Here is a 23,697-nt window from a genome sequence, read left to right as displayed (position 1 = left end):
TGGTTTCGCCCGCTGGGAACTCTGTCCTTTTTACGTTAGGTCATTCACTCTGCATTAAAAATACATCTCTGTCCTAAGTTTTTTTCCTCCAATATGGATATGCACTCATTCACACCCTCCTTGAATTAAAAAACCTACACTAGCGATTAAAAAAAACAATGCCAATACCGAAGACAATTTCCCCATAGTTTAGACATCGCAGGAGGGTGTGTTAAAACCTCACAGGTTGGAGGGGAGTTTGGAGAGTCTGTACTCTGCCTCGGATGTCTTGGCCGGGGTAGCAGGGTGACTGGGGTTGGGATGCGAAGAGGTCGGTGCTCCTTGGTTCACAGGAGTTGGAAGTTCAGATCCCGAGGGAGTGTAGTGATTCAGAGGTGTGACGTGGGAGTTTATTACTGCTACCCTCTGCCATGGGAGGAGAGGAGAAGTGAGAAGAACCAGACCCCCCTGAAGGTATGGAGAGAGACGGTCTGGTTAGAGACCCTTCTTGGGGCAGGTAGCTGCCTGAGCCAGAGGTGGAAACAGTGGAGATAGTCCTGACATCCTGGGTGAAGAGATCCACTAAGGACTCTGCCCTCTGCCCCCTTTCGTCTACCCTAGCGGGGCATGACGTCTGTGGGGTGAGGGAACTGTGAGAGCCCATGGCGCTGGAGGGTTGGCTGTGGAGCTGGCTGAGATGGCTGAGTTGGCTGTGGTGATGATGGTGAAGCACAGTCCTTCCTGTCAGTGGGCTCTGGATGGTGGGGCTGGGTGCCACCGGTGGGGTGCAGGACGGGGAGCCATCCCCTGATCCGTACTGGGCCAGCGAGGCTAGGGCAGAGTGGGAAGAATGGGCAGAGTCCACTGGGAGAACCTGAGGGAGGAGGCCGGCGTGGAGGCCGGGGTGGAGGCCAGAGTGCAGGGTGGGGTGGAGGCTGGACTGCAGACCCGCCAGACTGTGATGCACCAGGGAGGATGAGGCTCCACCACCTCCAAGGCTGGCCTGTTGTGGGATAGGTATAGATAGAAACCCACTGGAGCAGTGGTGTTGGGTTGTGTAGCTAGGGCTGGTGCTGGCGTAGTAACAGTGGGAGTGTGGGGGGAGGAGGTGGCCTGCTCTCTCCTGATGTTCACCAGAGCCCATCCCCCTCTGGACGTGCTGAGAGCTGGTAGCGTGAGAGGAAGAGGAGTCGTGTTGCTGTAGCTGGCTCAGGATGGGGCTGACAGAGCTACAGATGAGAGGGCTTAGGGTGGAACCAGAGGGGGCTGAGAACCTTCCCGAGTCCATGGTGGGTCTCCCTGATGCCCCTTGCTGGTGGGAACTTGGTGGGCTGTACGGGTGGTGGTGGTGGTGGAGCTGGGCCGCGCAGGAGGAGGAGGACGGATACCCCTGGATTGAGGCCTGGCCCAAGGGGAAGGGAAAGCCTCCGCTGGGCTGGGCCTGGAAGTTGGTGGTGGTGGTGGGCTGGTACATGGAGGTCATAGGTGACAGAGGAGATATGGAGGAGGAGGTGGAGACTAGATGTTGCGCCCGAAACGAGGCTAATATCGGAGTGTCCACTCCAGAACGGAACTTCACAGAACCGGCCGGAGATGCAGCCCCGGAGCCACAGCCGGGAACGCCCATACCTCCAGCTGCAGACACGCCCACAAACACGCCCCTCTCCAAATGGTGGTCTCCTGGATCCTTGAACGACCTGGAGACAGGGAGCGGATGGTGGAAGAGGATGGGAGGGAGCTGGGCTTGGAGCTGGGAGTGGGAGAAGGCCAAAGCCAGGGATGTGGTGGCTGCAGCGGCCTGGAAGGGGCCTTGGACCAGGGGAGCCCAGATGACCCCTGAGGTGGAGGATGGGAGGTCCAGGGACGGGGGAGAGATGTTGCTCTGGATAGCCATGTCGCGGTCATGCTGTACGATCCTCTGGATGATCTCATTCTCCTGGAGGTTCACAGCTCCTAAGTTCTGGGCGACTTTGTGTTGGAGCATAGAGTTCCTCTTTCCTGTAGAGAAGAAGAGAGAGTAGTAGTATGTGAGGAAAGGCAAGAGGTTGGGGTTAGAGTTAGGGTCTGTCTTGTACAGTCTATACCTCCTAAAGCACCCAGAGAGCAGATTTTATGACCTGAAGTCGACTGTTGCAGTCATCTTCGGGTGTTGCTGTCATATTAGAACCAGAACAAGAGAGAGTCCTGCTGGTAAGGCTATATTAAACCCTGCTTGTTATCCATTAAACCACAGCTAAATGAGGGTCTTTTTAACACAATGCTTTCACCTCAGGGCAGTGAGATATACGGTAACATTCCCCCTTTCTGGTCTCTGATCAATACTAATCTCACTATAACCCCCTCCAGGTCTCTGATCAATACTAATCTCACTATAACCCCCTCCAGGTCTCTGATCAATATTAATCTCATTACAACCCCCTCCAGGTCTCTGATCAATATTAATCTCACTACAACCCCCCTCCATGTCTCTGATCAATACTAATCTCACTATAACCCCCTCCAGGTCTCTGATCAATACTAATCTCACTACAACCCCCCTCCATGTCTCTGATCAATACTAATCTCACTACAACCCCCCCTCCAGGTCTCTGATCAATACTAATCTCACTACAACCCCCCTCCATGTCTCTGATCAATACTAATCTCACTACAACCCCCCTCCAGGTCTCTGATCAATACTAATCTCACTACAACCCCCCTCCAGGTCTCTGATCAATACTAATCTCACTACAACCCCCCTCCAGGTCTCTGATCAATACTAATCTCACTACAACCCCCCTCCAGGTCTCTGATCAATACTAATCTCACTACAACCCCCCTCCATGTCTCTGATCAATACTAATCTCACTACAACCCCCCTCCAGGTCTCTGATCAATACTAATCTCACTACATCCCCCCTCTGCTAAATGACTCACTACTGTAAGTGTCTCTGGATAAGAGTCTGCTAAATGACTCACTACTGTAAGTGTCTCTGGATAAGAGTCTGCTAAATGACTCACTACTGTAAGTGTCTCAGGATAAGAGTCTGCTAAATGACTCACTACTATAAGTGGCTCTGGATAAGAGCGTCTGCTAAATGACTCACTACTGTAAGTGGCTCTGGATAAGAGAGTCTGCTAAATGACTCACTACTGTTAGTGGCTCTGGATAAGAGAGTCTGCTAAATGACTCACTACTGTTAGTGGCTCTGGATAAGAGCGTCTGCTAAATGACCCACTACTGTTAGTGGCTCTGGATAAGAGAGTCTGCTAAATGATTCACTACTGTTAGTGGCTCTGGATAAGAGAGTCTGCTAAATGACTCACTACTGTTAGTGGCTCTGGATAAGAGAGTCTGCTAAATGACTCACTACTGTTAGTGGCTCTGGATAAGAGTGTCTGCTAAATGACTCACTACTGTAAGTGGCTCTGGATAAGAGAGTCTGCTAAATGACTCACTACTGTAAGTGGCTCTGGATAAGAGAGTCTGCTAAATGACTCACTACTGTAGTGTCTCTGGATAAGAGAGTCTGCTAAATGACCCACTACTGTTAGTGGCTCTGGATAAGAGCGTCTGCTAAATGACTCACTACTGTTAGTGGCTCTGGATAAGAGAGTCTGCTAAATGATTCACTACTCTCAGTGGCTCTGGATAAGAGAGTCTGCTAAATGACTCACTACTGTAAGTGTCTCTGGATAAGAGAGTCTGCTAAATGACTCACTACTGTAGTGTCTCTGGATAAGAGAGTCTGCTAAATGACTCACTACTGTTAGTGGCTCTGGATAAGAGAGTCTGCTAAATGATTCACTACTGTCAGTGGCTCTGGATAAGAGAGTCTGCTAAATGACTCACTACTGTAAGTGTCTCTGGATAAGAGAGTCTGCTAAATGACTCACTACTGTAGTGTCTCTGGATAAGAGAGTATGCTAAATGACTCACTACTGTTAGTGGCTCTGGATAAGAGAGTCTGCTAAATGACTCACTACTGTTAGTGGCTCTGGATAAGAGAGTCTGCTAAATGACTCACTACTGTTAGTGGCTCTGGATAAGAGAGTCTGCTAAATGACTCACTACTGTTAGTAGCTCTGGATAAGAGTGTCTGCTAAATGACTCACTACTGTAAGTGGCTCTGGATAAGAGAGTCTGCTAAATGATTCACTACTGTTAGTGGCTCTGGATGAGAGAGTCTGCTAAATGACTCACTACTGTAAGTGTCTCTGGATAAGAGAGTCTGCTAAATGACTCACTACTGTAAGTGGCTCTGGATAAGAGAGTCTGCCAAATGACTCACTACTGTTAGTGGCTCTGGATAAGAGAGTCTGCTAAATGACTCACTACTGTTAGTGGCTCTGGATAAGAGAGTCTGCTAAATGACTCACTACTGTTAGTAGCTCTGGATAAGAGTGTCTGCTAAATGACTCACTACTGTAAGTGGCTCTGGATAAGAGAGTCTGCTAAATGATTCACTACTGTTAGTGGCTCTGGATGAGAGAGTCTGCTAAATGACTCACTACTGTAAGTGTCTCTGGATAAGAGAGTCTGCTAAATGACTCACTACTGTAAGTGGCTCTGGATAAGAGAGTCTGCCAAATGACTCACTACTGTTAGTGGCTCTGGATAAGAGAGTCTGCTAAATGACTCACTACTGTTAGTGGCTCTGGATAAGAGAGTCTACTAAATGACTCACTACTGTTAGTGGCCCTGGATAAGAGAGTCTGGTAAATGACTCACTACTGTTAGTGGCTCTGGATAAGAGAGTCTGCTAAATGATTCACTACTGTTAGTGGCTCTGGATAAGAGTGTCTGCTAAATGACTCACTACTGTAAGTGTCTCTGGATAAGAGAGTCTGCTAAATGACTCACTACTGTAAGTGGCTCTGGATAAGAGAGTCTGCTAAATGACTCACTACTGTAGTGTCTCTGGATAAGAGTGTCTGCTAAATGACTCACTACTGTAAGTGGCTCTGGATAAGAGAGTCTGCTAAATGACTCACTACTGTAGTGTCTCTTGATAAGAGAGTCTGCTAAATGACTCACTACTGTTATTGGCTCTGGATAAGAGCGTCTGCTAAATTACTCACTACTGTAAGTGTCTCTGGATAAGAGAGTCTGCTAAATGACTCACTACTGTAGTGTCTCTGGATAAGAGAGTCTGCTAAATGACTCACTACTGTTAGTGGCTCTGGATAAGAGAGTCTGCTAAATGATTCACTACTGTCAGTGGCTCTGGATAAGAGAGTCTGCTAAATGACTCACTACTGTAAGTGTCTCTGGATAAGAGAGTCTGCTAAATGACTCACTACTGTAGTGTCTCTGGATAAGAGAGTCTGCTAAATGACTCACTACTGTTAGTGGCTCTGGATAAGAGAGTCTGCTAAATGACTCACTACTGTTAGTGGCTCTGGATAAGAGCGTCTGCTAAATGACTCACTACTGTAAGTGGCTCTGGATAAGAGAGTCTGCTAAATGACTCACTACTGTTAGTGGCTCTGGATAAGAGAGTCTGCTAAATGACTCACTACTGTTAGTGGCTCTGGATAAGAGAGTCTGCTAAATGACTCACTACTGTTAGTGGCTCTGGATAAGAGCGTCTGCTAAATGACTCACTACTGTAAGTGTCTCTGGATAAGAGAGTCTGCTAAATGACTCACTACTGTAGTGTCTCTGGATAAGAGAGTCTGCTAAATGACTCACTACTGTTAGTGGCTCTGGATAAGAGAGTCTGCTAAATGATTCACTACTGTCAGTGGCTCTGGATAAGAGAGTCTGCTAAATGACTCACTACTGTAAGTGTCTCTGGATAAGAGAGTCTGCTAAATGACTCACTACTGTAGTGTCTCTGGATAAGAGAGTCTGCTAAATGACTCACTACTGTTAGTGGCTCTGGATAAGAGAGTCTGCTAAATGACTCACTACTGTTAGTGGCTCTGGATAAGAGCGTCTGCTAAATGACTCACTACTGTAAGTGGCTCTGGATAAGAGAGTCTGCTAAATGACCCACTACTGTTAGTGGCTCTGGATAAGAGAGTCTGCTAAATGACTCACTACTGTTAGTGGCTCTGGATAAGAGAGTCTGCTAAATGACTCACTACTGTTAGTGGCTCTGGATAAGAGCGTCTGCTAAATGACTCACTACTGTAAGTGTCTCTGGATAAGAGAGTCTGCTAAATGACTCACTACTGTAGTGTCTCTGGATAAGAGAGTCTGCTAAATGACTCACTACTGTTAGTGGCTCTGGATAAGAGAGTCTGCTAAATGATTCACTACTGTCAGTGGCTCTGGATAAGAGAGTCTGCTAAATGACTCACTACTGTAAGTGTCTCTGGATAAGAGAGTCTGCTAAATGACTCACTACTGTAGTGTCTCTGGATAAGAGAGTCTGCTAAATGACTCACTACTGTTAGTGGCTCTGGATAAGAGAGTCTGCTAAATGACTCACTACTGTTAGTGGCTCTGGATAAGAGCGTCTGCTAAATGACTCACTACTGTAAGTGGCTCTGGATAAGAGAGTCTGCTAAATGACTCACTACTGTTAGTGGCTCTGGATAAGAGAGTCTGCTAAATGACTCACTACTGTTAGTGGCTCTGGATAAGAGAGTCTGCTAAATGACTCACTACTGTTAGTGGCTCTGGATAAGAAAGTCTGCTAAATGATTCACTACTGTTAGTGGCTCTGGATAAGAGAGTCTGCTAAATGACTCACTACTGTTAGTGGCTCTGGATAGGAGTGTCTACTAAGGGACTAATTGGTAAATGTGGAACAGTACAGAAATAGCCTGTACAGTAGACCTGCTCTAAGACTCTCACACTGAGTTTCCCAAAGTCTTTTTTTTCTGATAGCACGTTGTGTATTTTCACTGACCCAAACAGCAATATGCTTCATTTTATAAATTGTGTTGGGTTGTTGAGAGGAATATCATACTACTTTTAGCTACGAAGGGAAACCAATCCCAGGTTGATGGCCCCTCTTTCGACTGTACTGTAAAGTTGTCACCTATGCGGTCCAGCCGGTCCAGAGCCACGGTCTCGAAGGCCCGTCTCATCATGGGGTACTCCTCCAGGACCTCGTTAAAGTTATCCACAGACAGAGAGTACAGACGGCAGTACGTCTCAGCGCGAACACTGGCCGTTCTTCTGCCTCGAGTCAGCAGGCAGATCTCTGCAGGGAACGGAAGAATGATTCAACTATAGAATAGATTGTCAACAGACCGCTTTTGTTTAGTCCTCCACATGTATGTTAAATATAAAATTATATTTAGGATAAAGGAGAGAAGCACTAACACACCCTATTGCCATGTAAAAGGGGTAAACAGAATACATTATGAATATTTTTCCCCCCACAATTAAATGTTACAAAATGGCTGATATTCTCATTATGAAAGGTCTTGTTTCTTTTTTTTATCTCACAGACTGTATTTTTTGGGTTCATTCTATGTACTGTCATGCACCAGAGGACAGAGAGCCATACAAATGATCATTTCATCAACAGAAGATGATAAAACACAAAAAGAGCAGTGTTTTCTGAACTAACTCCACAGATGGAGCACTTAATGCAATTTTAGAGCTTAGAGGTTTGTTCTGACCTCATCTGTCCTGCTACAGCCAGATCAGGGGGAAATAGTGGAGAAAATATGCGTATTGTGGGATAAGAACTCTCTCTCTCTCTCTGTCTCTCTGTCTCTCTCTCCGTCTCTCTCTCCGTCTCTCTCTCTCTCTCTCTCTGTCTCTGTCTCTCTGTCTCCCTCTCTCTGTCTCCCTCTCTCTGTCTCTCTCTCTCTGTCTGTCTCTCTCTCTCCCTCTCTCTCTCTCTCTCTCTCTGTCTCTCTCTCTGTCTCTCTCTCTGTCTCTCTCTCTGTCTCTCTCTCTCTCTCTCTCTGTCTCTCTCTGTCTCTCTCTGTCTGTCTCTGTCTCTCTCTGTCTTTCTCTGTCTTTCTCTCTCCCTCTCTCTCCCTCTCTCTGTCTCCCTCTGTCTCTCTCTGTCTCTCTCTCCCTCTCTCTGTCTCCCTCTGTCTCTCTCTGTCTCTCTCTCCCTCTCTCTGTCTCCCTCTGTCTCTCTCTGTCTCTCTCTCCCTCTCTCTGTCTCCCTCTGTCTCTCTCTCTCTCCCTCTCTCTGTCTCTCCCTGTCTCTCTCTCTCTCCCTCTCTCTGTCTCTCTCTCCCTCTCTCTGTCTCCCTCTGTCTCCCTCTGTCTCTCTCTGTCTCTCTGTCTCTCTCTCTCCCTCTCTCTCGTTCAACGTATGTATTATGTTTGCGGTTAAATTTGTGTTGAATGTATTATTCCTTACAGTACTTTACCCACCACGAATGATGATCAGTATTTATCCATCCTTCCTACCTCCAAAGTAGGACCCGTCAGACAGCTTGGTCTCCTTGGTGCCCTTGGCGATGACGCAGACCACCCCGTGTTGGATGAAGTACATCTTTCTGCCGACGGTGCCCTCCATAACCACATTATCCATAGGCTGGAACACCTCAAAACGCAGCTTGGTCAGCATTGACGTCACAAAGTTGGGGTCGGCGTTGGCGAAGAGAGGCATCGAAGCAACCAGCTTACGACAGTTGAAGTTGACAATCTCCTGCAAAGACAGAAAATATGTAATATAATAGAAAAACTCAATTCTAAGTACATGAACACTAATATTTTGTGCCCTAAAGGGAAAAATCAAGTAGAATTTTTTTTTCATAATAGGATAAGATTCCAGACACTGCCTCCAGCAAGATACTTAGTGATATCATGATATGCATTCAGTAGTGGCTTATAAAGGCTGTGTTTCAGAGGATCAAAACCGTAATGTATCATGGGTAAATTGTGACTGACTGATGATCTACTCATAAATAATGAGTCATTACTGAGTCTGGACTGAATAATGAGTCTGGACTGAACTGTTACATGTGGACTGAACCATTAAATGTGAGAGGTTCTCCAATGGTTATTTAGTGCCCTACCCTATGGGTCCTGGTCAAAAGTAGTGCACTATATAAGGAATAGGGTGCTATGGCCCTGGTCAAAAGTAGTGCACTAAATAGGGAATAGGGTGCTATGGGCCCTGGTCAAAAGTAGTGCACTATATAGGGAATAGGGTGCCATTTGGGATAGCCATAGAGTAGTCTACAGGCTACAGCTAAGTAATCAGATAATGGTTACTAATCAGAATATCAAACAGAAATTTCCCTCAACAAAGTCAGCATTTTTTTGCTATCTACTAGCTAATCAGATGAAGGCATCGCTATCCGTTTCACTTCCAGGCCTACCATCATTATAAATAACCGCAGTCATTGGCTGCATCAGAAATGGCACCCTGTTCCCTACACAGTGTACTACTTTTTCGAACAGAGCTCAGAGCCCTGTGGGCCCTGTTCAGAAGTAGTGCACTATAAAGGGAACATTGTGTCATTTGGTGACGCAGTCACTGATGGAGATTGAAACACGATTCAACCAGAATCAGGAACAGTCATTACTACTATAGTGACAACGGGTCTGATGTCACGTGGAGATCACACAGAGACACACACTGACCTCTCTGAGCGGTTCGTTCAGCTCCCCCAGAATGCTCTCCTCGTCAAACATCTTGCCCTGGAAGCGATGTTCGTAGTAGTCATGGACCCGCTGCCGCATGCCGGCAGGAAGCTTGTGGAAGGACATGTACTGCTCCACCTGTTTATACTGTAGACACAACGATAATTGATTAGTTGATTAATTGATTTATTGATTGATTGAAAGGCGTGTACTTCTCCACCTGTTTATACTGTAGAAGACTAAGAGGATAGGGGTGGTGTTGAGGACCACGGTGGAAACGGGAAGAACAGAAAGATGTATGTCTCAGCCTACTACTTTTAACTATCAGATAAATTCAACCTGTCAAACCGTTGTCAGATCTGTGTTAAAACAGGTGATAAACGTGCCATTTGACCACAGGACAGTTCTAGTATTTCAGGCACATGGAGAAATACTGTCTGTCGTATGCAATGACAATAACCTCCAGCGAGCCAGAGCGAGAGAGAGTCAGAGCGAGAGAGAGTCAGAGCGAGAGAGAGTCAGAGCGAGAGAGAGTCAGAGCGAGAGAGAGCGAGTCAGAGCGAGAGAGAGCGAGTCAGAGCGAGAGAGAGCGAGTCAGAGCGAGAGAGAGCGAGTCAGAGCGAGAGCGAGTCAGAGCGAGTCAGAGCGAGAGAGAGCGAGTCAGAGCGAGAGACTTTCCGTCTCAATCTCATCAGGATTATGAACAGTTGTCGTGTATTATGTTAGTGTAATATTATCACTTTGTGTTTTGAGCCTGAGAGTGCATTGTCTGAGTGTTTCAGTGTACCAGAGAGAAGCAATTTATCATTGCTCTCATAGGTTGACAGATAACTGTCTTTATAAACCTCCTGACAGCTCTATGAGAGATGTCTGAACACCAAGTAATGGAATGGTGATCTCCACAAACTGTCCTCGCTGCAGAAATCATCTCCCCGGGGTCATCACAGTAATACGGTTGTTAGCAGTCAGTAGGTAGGTCATCACAGTAATACGGTTGTTAGCAGTCAGTAGGTAGGTCATCACAGTAATACGGTTGTTAGCAGTCAGTAGGTAGGTCATCACATTAATACGGTTGTTAGCAGTCAGTAGGTAGGTCATCACAGTAATACAAATCAAATCAAATCAAATTTTATTTGTCACATACACATGGTTAGCAGATGTTAATGCGAGTGTAGCGAAATGCTTGTGCTTCTAGTTCCGACAATGCAGTAATAACCAACAAGTAATCTAACCTAACAATTCCACAACTACTACCTTATACACACAAGTGTAAAGGGATAAAGAATATGTACATAAAGATATATGAATGAGTGATGGTACAGAACGGCATAGGCAAGATGCAGTAGATGGTATAGAGTACAGTATATACATATGAGATGAGTAATGTAGGGTATGTAAACATAAAGTGGCATAGTTTAAAGTGGCTAGTGATACATGTATTACATAAAGATGGCAAGATGCAGTAGATGATATAGAGTACAGTATATACATATACATATGAGATGAGTAATGTAGGGTATGTAAACATTATATTAAGTGGCATTGTTTAAAGTGGCTAGTGGTACATTTTTACATAATTTCCATCAATTCCCATTATTAAAGTGGCTGGAGTTGAGTCAGTATGTTGGCAGCGGCCACTAAATGTTAGTGGTGGCTGTTTAACAGTCTGATGGCCTTGAGATAGAAGCTGTTTTTCAGTCTCTCGGTCCCTGCTTTGATGCACCTGTACTGACCTCGCCTTCTGGATGATAGCGGGGTGAACAGGCAGTGGCTTGGGTGGTTGTTGTCCTTGATGATCTTTATGGCCTTCCTGTGACATCGGGTGGTGTAGGTGTCCTGGAGGGCAGGTAGTTTGCCCCCGGTGATGCGTTGTGCAGACCTCACTACCCTCTGGAGAGCCTTACGGTTGTGGGCGGAGCAGTTGCCGTACCAGGCGGTGATACAGCCCGACAGGATGCTCTCGATTATGCATCTGTAGAAGTTTGTGAGTGCTTTTGGTGACAAGCCGAATTTCTTCAGCCTCCTGAGGTTGAAGAGGCGCTGCTGCGACTTCTTCACAACGCTGTCTGTGTGGGTGGACCAATTCAGTTTGTCCGTGATGTGTACACCGAGGAACTTAAAACTTTCCACCTTCTCCACTACTGACCCGTCGATGTGGATAGGGGGGTGCTCCCTCTGCTGTTTCCTGAAGTCCACAATCATCTCCTTTGTTTTGTTGACGTTGAGTGTGAGGTTATTTTCCTGACACCACACTCCGAGGGCCCTCACCTCCTCCCTGTAGGCCGTCTCGTCGTTGTTGGTAATCAAGCCTACCACTGTAGTCATCCGCAAACTTGATGATTGAGTTGGAGGCGTGCATGGCCACGCAGTCGTGGGTGAACAGGGAGTACAGGAGAGGGCTCAGAACGCACCCTTGTGGGGCCCCAGTGTTGAGGATCAGCGGGGTGGAGATGTTGTTACCTACCCTCACCACCTGGAGGCGGCCCGTCAGGAAGTCCAGGACCCAGTTGCACAGGGCGGGGTCGAGACCCAGGGTCTCGAGCTTGATGACGAGTTTGGAGGGTACTATGGTGTTAAATGCTGAGCTGTAGTCGATGAACAGCATTCTCACATAGGTATTCCTCTTGTCCAGATGGGTTAGGGCAGTGTGCAGTGTGGTTGCGATTGCGTCGTCTGTGGACCTATTGGGTCGGTAAGCAAATTGGAGTGGGTCTAGGGTGTCCGGTAGGGTGGAGGTGATATGGTCCTTGACTAGTCTCTCAAAGCACTTCATGATGACGGAAGTGAGTGCTACGGGGCGGTAGTCGTTTAGCTCAGTTACCTTAGCTTTCTTGGGAACAGGAACAATGGTTGCCCTCTTGAAGCATGTGGGAACAGCAGACTGGGATAAGGATTGATTGAATATGTCCGTAAACACACCAGCCAGCTGGTCTGCGCATGCTCTGAGGACGCGGCTGGGGATGCCGTCTGGGCCTGCAGTCCTGCGAGGGTTGACACGTTTAAATGTTTTGCTCACGTCGGCTGCAGTGAAGGAGAGCCCGCAGGTTTTGGTAGCGGGCTGTGTCAGTGGCACTGTATTGTCCTCAAAGCGAGCAAAAAAGTTATTAAGCCTGTCTGGGAGCAAGACATCCTGGTCCGCGACGGGGCTGGTTTTCTTTTTGTAATCCGTGATTGACTGTAGACCCTGCCACATACCTCTTGTGTCTGAGCTGTTGAATTGCGACTCAATTTTGTCTCTGTACTGGGACTTAGCTAGTTTGATTGCCTTGCGGAGAGAATAGCTACACTGTTTGTATTCGGTCATGTTTCCGGTCACCTTGCTCTGGTTAAAAGCAGTGGTTCGCGCTTTCAGTTTCACGCGAATGCTGCCGTCAATCCACGGTTTCTGGTTTGGGAATGTTTTAATCGTTGCTGTGGGTACGACATCGTCAATGCACTTTCTAATGAACTCGCTCACCGAATCAGCATATTCGTCAATGTTGTTGTTGGACGCAATGCGGAACATATCCCAATCCGCGTGATCGAAGCAGTCTTGAAGCGTGGAATCAGATTGGTCGGACCAGCGTTGAACAGACCTGAGCGAGGGAGCTTGTTGTTTTAGTTTCTGTTTGTAGGCTGGAAGCAACAAAATGGAGTCGTGGTCAGCTTTTCCGAAAGGAGGGCGGGGGAGGGCCTTATATGCGTCGCGGAAATTAGTGTAACAATGATCCAAGGTTTTACCAGCCCTGGTAGCACAATCGATATGCTGATAGAATTTAGGGAGTTTTGTTTTCAGATTGGCCTTGTTAAAATCCCCAGCTACGATGAATGCAGCCTCAGGGTGTGTGGTTTCCAGTTTACAAAGAGTCAGATAAAGTTCGTTCAGGGCCATCGTTGTGTCTGCTTGGGGGGGGATATATACGGCTGTGATTATAATCGAAGAGAATTCCCTTGGTAGATAATGCGGTCGACATTTGATTGTGAGGAGTTCTAGATCAGGTGAACAGAATGACTTGAGTTCCTGTATGTTGTTATGATCACACCACGTCTCGTTAATCATAAGGCATACCCCCCCGCCCCTCTTCTTACCAGAAAGATGTATGTTTCTGTCGGCGCGATGTGTGAAGAAACCAGCTGGCTGCACCGACTCCGTTAGCGTCTCTTGAGTTAGCCATGTTTCCGTGAAGCAGAGAACGTTACAATCTCTGATGTCCCTCTGGAATGTTACCCGTGCTCGGATTTCATCAACCTTATTGTCAAGAGACTGGACATTGGCGAGTAGTATGCTAGGGAGTGGAGCGCGATGTGCCCGTCTCCGAAGCCTGACCAGGAGACCGCTACGTTTGCCCCTTTTACGGCGTCGCATAGGGTCGCCGGCTGGGATCAGATCCGTTGTATTGGGTGGAAGGCAAAACACTGGATCCGTTTCGGGAAAGTCATATTCCTGGTTGGAACGATGGTGAGTTGACGTTGCTCTTATATTCAGTAGTTCCTCCCGACTGTATGTAATGAAACCTAAGATTACCTGGGGTACCAATGTAAGGAATAACACATAAAAAAACAAAATACTGCATATTTTCCAAGGAACGCGAAGCGAGGCGGCCATCTTGGTCGGCGCCGGAAGTACGGTTGTTAGCAGTCAGTAGCAGTCAGTAGGTAGGTCATCACAGTAATACGGTTGTTAGCAGTCAGTAGGTAGGTCATCACAGTAATACGGTTGTTAGCAGTCAGTAGGTAGGTCATCACAGTAATACGGTTGTTAGCAGTCAGTAGGTAGGTCATCACAGTAATACGGTTGTTAGCAGTCAGTAGGTAGGTCATCACAGTAATACGGTTGTTAGCAGTCAGTAGGTAGGTCATCACAGTAATACGGTCGTTAGCAGTCAGTAGGTAGGTCATCACAGTAATACGGTCGTTAGCAGTCAGTAGGTAGGTCATCACAGTAATACGGTCGTTAGCAGTCAGTAGGTAGGTCATCACAGTAATACGGTTGTTAGCAGTCAGTAGGTAGGTCATCACAGTAATACGGTTGTTAGCAGTCAGTAGGTAGGTCATCACAGTAATACGGTCGTTAGCAGTCAGTAGGTAGGTCATCACAGTAATACGGTCGTTAGCAGTCAGTAGGTAGGTCATCACAGTAATACGGTTGTTAGCAGTCAGTAGGTAGGTCATCACAGTAATACGGTTGTTAGCAGTCAGTAGGTAGGTCATCACAGTAATACGGTTGTTAGCAGTCAGTAGGTAGGTCATCACAGTAATACGGTCGTTAGCAGTCAGTAGGTAGGTCATCACAGTAATACGGTCGTTAGCAGTCAGTAGGTAGGTCATCACAGTAATACGGTCGTTAGCAGTCAGTAGGTAGGTCATCACATGTATTGTTGTCTCTACCTTTTTGCCCCTTTGTGCTGTTGTCTGTGCCCGATAACATTTGTACCATGTTTTGTGCTGCTACCATGTTGTGTTGCTGCCATGTTGTGCTGCTGTCATGCTGTGTTGTCATGTGTTACTGCCATGCTGTGTTATTGTCTTAGGTTTCTCTTTATGTAGTGTTGTGTTGTCTCTCTTGTCGTGATGTGTGTTTTGTCCTATATTTTTATTTTTAATCCCAGCCCCCGTCCCCACAAGAGGCCTTTTGCCTTTTGGTAGGCCATCATTGTAAATAAGAATGTGTTCTTAACTGACTTGCCTAGGTAAATAAAGGTTAAATAAAAAATATATATATAATTAATACGGTTGTTAGCAGTCAACATGTAGTTCATCACATTTACAGGGTGTCCTTGACCAGGGCCCACTGCACCCTATTCCCTATATAGTGCACTACTTTTTACCAGGTCCATCCTATCAGACGGTGAAGCTACGTGGAGAGTGAAGGTATGTTCATTTCCTATGGAGAGTAGAAGTGGACGACAGAAGATGTTTCCTCATCCTTTCCTCTCTTCCTCACGTTCTCTCCCCTCCATCCCTCTCCCTATGTATCTCCTTCACCTCTTAATTTCTCTCTCTCTTTCCCTCTGTTTCTCTCTCTCTCTTTCCCTCTCTCTGTTTCTCTCTCTCTTTCTCTCTCTCTTTCCCTCTCTCTCTTTCTCTCTCTGTTTCTCTCTCTGTTTCTCTCTCTCTGTTTCTCTCTCTGTTTCTCTCTCTCTCTCTCTGTTTCTCTCTCTGTTTCTCTCTCTCTCTCTCTTTCTCTCTCTGTCTCTCTCTCTCTCTCTCTGTTTCTCTCTCTCTCTGTGTTTCTCTCTCTGTTTCTCTCTCTCTCTCTGTTTCTCTCTCTCTCTCTTTTATCTCTCTGTGTCTCTCTGTTTCTCTCTCTCTTTCTCTCTGTTTCTCTCTCTCTGTTTCTCTCTCTCTGTTTCTCTCTCTCTCTGTTTCTCTCTCTCTCTCTTTTCTCTCTCTGTGTTTCTCTCTCTCTCTCCTGATCCCTAGGAGGTCCATTCCTCTTGAAGTTAAACTTTTAATTGAATTTCTTGGAATGCAAGCTGCATAATTCATCTTCTTGAACTTTTACGACTTTTTCAGCGTGCATTCTTTCCCTATTATATTTTATAGACCCTCTGTTATGGACCATTTCCTGACTGCAGGCTATATGCTGTGCACCCACTGAATCGTTCCAGAGCAACCAACAGCTGTCTGAAAAGCCCTTCTCTCTGCACATACCGTATGACCAATCCCAAATCAACCAGTAGCTTCAAAACACCGAGGCAATTGTGTAGATCTGAGAGGATTGGATTGGTGTAAATAATATGACGGTAGCTCCATATTGCCCTCGGAGAAAAGCAATGAGGAAAATTGGAATTGGGATTTCAGTTTACAACCCTGGCCCCCAGGCTCTCACTACTGAGAAGGCAAGGACAGACCTTTGGACTCAGAGTCTAGTACAGATGCATCTTAATTTGACCCTGCTTCTCACAGGAGGAAAATAATCCTGCAGCAACAGGAAATGTGAATTATTATGTGTAATAGAATTCATCTACATTTTTATAGGGTTTGATACATTTTCATTATGGCAAATCAAGTCTGACATTTTTAAGTGGAAATTACAAACTTCAGAAGCCTTTTTAAACCTTGAATACAATACAATTTGGAAAATTGTCTGCTATAACAGAGATAGCAGATCTTAATTCACTCACCTTCTCTTGGTACTGCCGTCGGGAAGAGTCCAGTGACTGGATGAGAGCGGTTGCATGGCCTACAAACATGGCGTAGCAGGTGGCACCCACGATCATGCTGAGTATGGTGAGCCACACATCCGCCAGGCCGACAGGAGGGTACATACCGTACCCGATACACAGCATGTGACTCATAGCCTTGAACAGGGCATAGGAGTACTGCTGGCCCCACGTGTCATTCTGTAGGAAGGAGAGGAGAGAAGGGGAATGGGAGATGAGAAGAAGAGTGAGAGAAAAGAAGGAAAGATGTTGCCAATTAACTACGTTCCAGGAGGAGCAAAAGGCCTACGTAATAAATATTACTTTTGAAACATTGGACTTCTGGAACACTGCAGTTCTGGAACACAGGACGTTTGGAACACTGGAACACTGGATGTTTGGAACACTGGACATTTGGAACACTGGACTTTAGGAACATTGGACGTTTGGAACACTGGACATTTGGAACACTGGACTTCTGGAACACTGGATGTTTGGAACACTGGATGTTTGGAACACTGGAAATTTGGAACACTGGACTTCTGGAACACTGGATGTTTGGAACACTGGACATTTGGAACACAGAACTTCTGGAACACTGGACATTTGGAACACTGGACTTTAGGAACATTGGACGTTTGGGACACTGGACATTTGGGACACTGGACTTCTGGAACACTGGAAATTTGGAACACTGGACTTCTGGAACACTGGACTTCTGGAACACTGGACATTTGGAACACTGGACTTTAGGAACATTGGACGTTTGGGACACTGGACATTTGGGACACTGGACTTCTGGAACACTGGAAATTTGGAACACTGGACTTCTTGAACACTGGACATTTGGAACACTGGATGTTTGGAACACTGGACATTTGGAACACTGGACTTCTGGAACACTGGATGTTTGGAACACTGGACTTCTGGAACACTGGACAATTGCAACACTGGACATTTGGAACACTGGACTTCTGGAACACTGGACATTTGGAACACTGGATTTCTGGAACACTGATGTTTGGAACACTGGACTTCTGGAACACTGTACATTTGGAACACTGGACTTCTGGAACACTGGACGTTTGGAACACTGGACATTTGGAACACTGGACTTCTGGAACACTGGACATTTGGAACACTGTACTTCTGGAACACTGGACATTTGGAACACTGGATTTCTGGAACACTGGATGTTGGGAACACTGGACTTCTGGAACACTGGAAATTTGGAACACTGGACTTTAGGAACATTGGACGTTTGGAACACTGGACATTTGGAACACTGGACTTCTGGAACACTGGATGTTTGGAACACTGGATGTTTGGAACACTGGAAATTTGGAACACTGGACTTCTGGAACACTGGATGTTTGGAACACTGGACATTTGGAACACAGAACTTCTGGAACACTGGACATTTGGAACACTGGACTTCTGGAACACTGGACATTTGGAACACTGGACTTTAGGAACATTGGACGTTTGGGACACTGGACATTTGGGACACTGGACTTCTGGAACACTGGAAATTTGGAACACTGGACTTCTGGAACACTGGACTTCTGGAACACTGGACATTTGGAACACTGGACATTAGGAACATTGGACGTTTGGAACACTGGACATTTGGGACACTGTACTTCTGGAACACTGGAAATTTGGAACACTGGACTTCTGGAACACTGGACATTTGGAACACTGGATGTTTGGAACACTGGACATTTGGAACACAGGACTTCTGGAACACTGGATGTTTGGAACACTGGACTTCTGGAACACTGGACAATTGCAACACTGGACATTTGGAACACTGGACTTCTGGAACACTGGACATTTGGAACACTGGATTTCTGGAACACTGATGTTTGGAACACTGGACTTCTGGAACACTGTACATTTGGAACACTGGACTTCTGGAACACTGGACGTTTGGAACACTGGACATTTGGACCACTGGATGTTTGGAACACTGGATTTCTGGAACACTGGATATTTGGAACACTGGACTTCTGGAACACTGGACGTTTGGAACACTGGACTTCTGGAACACTTGACATTTGGAACACTGGACTTCTGGAACACTGGACATTTGGAACACTGGACTTCTGGAACACCGTACATTTGGACCACTGGATTTCTGGAACACTGATGTTTGGAACACTGGACTTCTGGAACACTGGATGTTTGGAACACTGGACTTCTGGAACACTGGACATTTGGAACACTGGACATTTGGACCACTGGATGTTTGGAACACTGGATGTTTGGAACACTGGATGTTTGGAACACTGTACTTCTGGAACACTGGACATTTGGAACACTGGACTTCTGGAACACTGGACATTTGGAACACTGGACTTCTGGAACACTAGACGTCTGGAACACTGGATGTTTGGAACAGTGATCACCATCTTGATGACCCAGCAGTCAGAGGGGAAGTCCTGTAGCATGGGGACCAGGAACTGGTGTGTGTGTGTGTGTGTGTGTGTGTGTGTGTGTGTGTGTGTGTGTGTGTGTGTGTGTGTGTGTGTGTGTGTGTGTGTGTGTGTGTGTGTGTGTGTGTGTGTGTGTGTGTGTGTGTGTGCGTGCGTGCGTGCGTGTATACTCACCACCATCTTGTTCCTGGTGACCCAGCAGTCAGAGGGGAACTCCTGCAGCATGGGGACCAGGAACTGGTGTGTGTGCGTGCGTGCGTGCGTGTATACTCACCACCATCTTGTTCCTGGTGACCCAGCAGTCAGAGGGGAACTCCTGCAGCATGGGAACCAGGAACTGCAGACATCCATCCCAGTGACACAGCAGCAGCATCATAGCAATCAGGTTCACGATCCTCACCATGGCACTGGCCAGGTCATAGGTCATATGGAAAATCTAGGAGATTAGAATGAGTTAAACACTTAATTGTCCTCCACGCAATGTGGAATAACAAACATTAACAGGACCTGCAGCTAGTTAAGTAACTAGACATGTACTGTATTATTTTGCCAGTGTAAACACTACAAAACACTAAACGAATGCACAATTTCAGTTTGACAATTGTGCTGCTGCTGCCTCCAATGTAATTAGCTAGTAGTGAGATTAGTAGTGGGATTAGTAGTGGGATTAGTAGTGAGATTAGTAGTGGGATTAGTAGTGGGTGAGGTAGGGGGTGCAGTAGGTGCTATGTGGCCGTAGTCTGTACTGGTTCCCAGTGTATATGACCAAGCTACCGTTACTCATTGTGTATTTATTCCTCGTGTTATTATTTATCCCTAAAAAAATATCTCAGCATTGTTTGGAAGGGCTTTGACTGTTAGTCTCCACCTGTTGTTTACCAAGCATGGGACAAACACAATGTGGTTTGATTTGAGTCCCTCTACCCATAGGCCACATCACATTGTTGTTAATCTGCCCACCACAGACCAGCAGACGGACCAGACAGCACAGCAACACTATTATAACGGATATTTATTTTTACGTAATCATCATCTGGGACCATCGTCACTATGTACTAATGGTCCTGGGGGGGGGGGGGATTATATTCTCTTTACAGTGGTAAAAGATCCCACTGAGAACACTGCTAGCCTATTCTCTGCAGCCAGCAAAGTAGAGTGACATTATGCATGTCAAATCAACAATGAATGTGGTGGCTCTTTTCAGTGTGTGTGTGTGTGTACATTGGATCTTAGATCCATGTCTAATGGAGTTACGGGATGGAGTTACGGGATGGAGTTAAGGTATGGAGTTAGGGTATGGAGTTACGGGATGGAGTTACCGGATGGAGTTACGGGATGGAGTTACGGGATGGAGTTACGGGATGGAGTTACGGGGTGGAGTTACGGGATGGAGTTACGGGATGGAGTTAGGGGATGGAGTTAGGGGATGGAGTTACGGGGATGGAGTTACGGGATGGAGTTAAGGTATGGAGTTAGGGTATGGAGTTACGGGATGGAGTTACGGGATGGAGTTACGGGATGGAGTTACGGGATGGAGTTACGGGGTGGAGTTACGGGATGGAGTTACGGGATGGAGTTAGGGGATGGAGTTAGGGGATGGAGTTAGGGGATGGAGTTACGGGGATGGAGTTACGGGATGGAGTTACGGGATGTAGTTACGGGATGGAGTTACGGGATGGAGTTAGGGGATGGAGTTAGGGGGATGGAGTTACGGGATGGAGTTACGGGCTAGAGTTACCGGATGGAGTTACGGGGATGGAGTTACGGGATGGAGTTACAGGGATGGAGTTAAGGGATGGAGTTACGGGATGGAGTTAGGGGATGGAGTTAGGGGATGGAGTTACGGGATGGAGTTACGGGGATGGAGTTACGGGGATGGAGTTAGTGGATGGAGTTAGGGGATGGAGTTACGGGATGGAGTTACGGGATGGAGTTATGGGATGGAGTTACGGGATGGAGTTACGGGATGGAGTTAGCGGATAGAGTTACCGGATGGAGTTACAGGGATGGAGTTAAGGGATGGAGTTACCGGATGGAGTTAGGGGATGGAGTTACGGGGATGGAGTTACGGGATGGAGTTAGGGGATGGAGTTAGGGGATGGAGTTAGGGGATGGAGTTAAGGGATGGAGTTATGGGATGGAGTTACGGGATGGAGTTATGGGATGAAGTTACAGGGATGGAGTTAAGGGATGGAGTAATGGGATGGAGTTACGGGGATGGAGTTACGGGATGGAGTTAGGGGATGGAGTTACGGGATGGAGTTACGGGATGGAGTTATGGGATGGAGTTACAGGGATGGAGTTAAGGGATGGAGTTATGGGATGGAGTTATGGGGTGGAGTTACGGGATGGAGTTAGGGGATGGAGTTAAGGGATGGAGTTACGGGATGGAGTTACGGGATGGAGTTACGGGATGGAGTTAGGGGATGGAGTTAGGGGATGGAGTTACGGGATGGAGTTACGGGATGGAGTTAGGGGATGGAGTTACGGGATGGAGTTAGGGGATGGAGTTACGGGATGGAGTTACGGGATGGAGTTAGGGGATGGAGTTACGGGATGGAGTTACGGGATGGAGTTAGGGGGATGGAGTTACGGGATGGAGTTACGGGATGGAGTTACGGGGATGGAGTTACGGGATAGAGTTACGGGATGGAGTTACGGGATGGAGTTAAGGGATGGAGTTACGGGATGGAGTTAGGGGATGGAGTTAGGGGATGGAGTTACGGGATGGAGTTACGGGGATGGAGTTACGGGGATGGAGTTAGGGGATGGAGTTACGGGATGGAGTTAGGGGATGGAGTTACGGGATGGAGTTACGGGATGGAGTTATGGGATGGAGTTACGGGATGGAGTTAGGGGATGGAGTTAGCGGATGGAGTTAGGGGATGGAGTTATGGGATGGAGTTACGGGATGGAGTTACGGGATGGAGTTACGGGATGGAGTTAGCGGATAGAGTTACCGGATGGAGTTACGGGGATGGAGTTACAGGGTGGAGTTACGGAATGGAGTTACGGAATGGAGTTAGGGGATGGAGTTACGGGATGGAGTTACGGGATGGAGTTACCGGATGGAGTTAGGGGATGGAGTTACGGGGATGGAGTTACGGGATGGAGTTAGGGGATGGAGTTAGGGGATGGAGTTACGGGATGGAGTTACGGGATGGAGTTAGCGGATGGAGTTAGGGGATGGAGTTATGGGATGGAGTTACGGGATGGAGTTACGGGATGGAGTTACGGGATGGAGTTAGCGGATAGAGTTACCGGATGGAGTTACGGGGATGGAGTTACAGGGTGGAGTTACGGAATGGAGTTACGGAATGGAGTTAGGGGATGGAGTTACGGGATGGAGTTACGGGATGGAGTTACCGGATGGAGTTAGGGGATGGAGTTACGGGGATGGAGTTACGGGATGGAGTTAGGGGATGGAGTTAGGGGATGGAGTTAAGGGATGGAGTTACGGGATGGAGTTACGGGATGGAGTTATGGGATGAAGTTACAGGGATGGAATTAAGGGATGGAGTAATGGGATGGAGTAATGGGATGGAGTTACGGGGATGGAGTTACGGGATGGAGTTAGGGGATGGAGTTACGGGATGGAGTTACGGGATGGAGTTATGGGATGGAGTTACAGGGATGGAGTTAAGGGATGGAGTTATGGGGTGGAGTTATGGGGTGGAGTTACGGGGTGAAGTTACGGGATGGAGTTACGGGGATGGAGTTAGGGGATGGAGTTAGGGGATGGAGTTAGGGGATGGAGTTAAGGGATGGAGTTACCGGATGGAGTTAGGGGATGGAGTTACGGGATGGAGGTACGGGATGGAGTTAGGGGATGGAGTTAGGGGATGGAGTTACGGGATGGAGTTAGGGGATGGAGTTACGGGATGGAGTTACGGGATGGAGTTAGGGGATGGAGTTACGGGATGGAGTTACGGGATGGAGTTACGGGATGCTTCGTCAATTACACCTCAATTACTGAAGTCAGCACCTTGTGCAAATGCCACACACAGAGATTCTAAACTAAATTATATACTTCATATCTGAACCAGTAATTTGTCATATCTGAACCAGTAACATGTCATATAATTGAAATTGTAAAGCAGCTCATTGAATCTACAGTAGGTCTATGGTTAAGTGTTACTATGACTGGGGTTTATATCATATTATACTGTACAGCCTCTACAATGAATGAGAGAGCAGATCAATGCCTTCTGTCCAGGGTTGGGTCAATTCTATTTCAATTCAGTCCATTCAATTAGTAAACTTCAATTTGGAATGTCAGTTGAAATGTAATTGATCCCAATCCTGCCCTCAAGCCCTACCTCCTGGAGCCTTGCAAGCCCTACCTCCTGGAGCCTCGCAAGCGCTACCTCCTGGAGCCTCCCAAGCCCTACCTCCTGGAGCCTCCCAAGCCCTACCTCCTGGTGCCTCCCAAGTCCTACCTCATGGTGCCTCCCAAGCCCTACCTCCTGGTGCCTCCCAAGCCCTACCTCCTGGTGCCTCCCAAGCCCTACCTCCTGGTGCCTCCCAAGCCCTACCTCCTGGTGCCTCCCAAGCCCTACCTCCTGGAGCCGCCCAAGCCCTACCTCCTGGTGCCTCCCAAGCTCTACCTCCTGGTGCCTCCCAAGCCCTACCTCCTGGTGCCTCCCAAGCCCTACCTCCT

At 47.1% G+C, this 23,697-nt stretch overlaps 1 protein-coding gene across 1 annotated transcript in view; it reads right to left on the bottom strand.

The window, feature by feature from the left end:
* Nucleotides 1-219: 219 nt before the first annotated feature.
* LOC120051680 (potassium/sodium hyperpolarization-activated cyclic nucleotide-gated channel 2-like) overlaps nucleotides 220-23,697 on the bottom strand; it is a 58,244-nt gene continuing 34,766 nt past the window's right edge. Inside the window, exons 3-9 of the mRNA XM_038998571.1 lie at nucleotides 19,312-19,473; nucleotides 16,582-16,800; nucleotides 9,476-9,622; nucleotides 8,294-8,534; nucleotides 6,954-7,118; nucleotides 403-1,977; nucleotides 220-320 (exon numbers count right to left, since the gene is read on the bottom strand). Of these exons, the coding sequence (XP_038854499.1) occupies nucleotides 220-320; nucleotides 403-1,977; nucleotides 6,954-7,118; nucleotides 8,294-8,534; nucleotides 9,476-9,622; nucleotides 16,582-16,800; nucleotides 19,312-19,473 (2,610 nt within the window). The remainder of the gene's footprint in view (nucleotides 321-402; nucleotides 1,978-6,953; nucleotides 7,119-8,293; nucleotides 8,535-9,475; nucleotides 9,623-16,581; nucleotides 16,801-19,311; nucleotides 19,474-23,697) is intronic.

The sequence above is a fragment of the Salvelinus namaycush genome, chromosome 8 (genome assembly GCF_016432855.1).
Source record: "Salvelinus namaycush isolate Seneca chromosome 8, SaNama_1.0, whole genome shotgun sequence".
In the NCBI taxonomy this organism is placed as follows: domain Eukaryota; kingdom Metazoa; phylum Chordata; class Actinopteri; order Salmoniformes; family Salmonidae; genus Salvelinus; species Salvelinus namaycush.
This window is presented reverse-complemented; position numbering and strand designations above follow the sequence as displayed.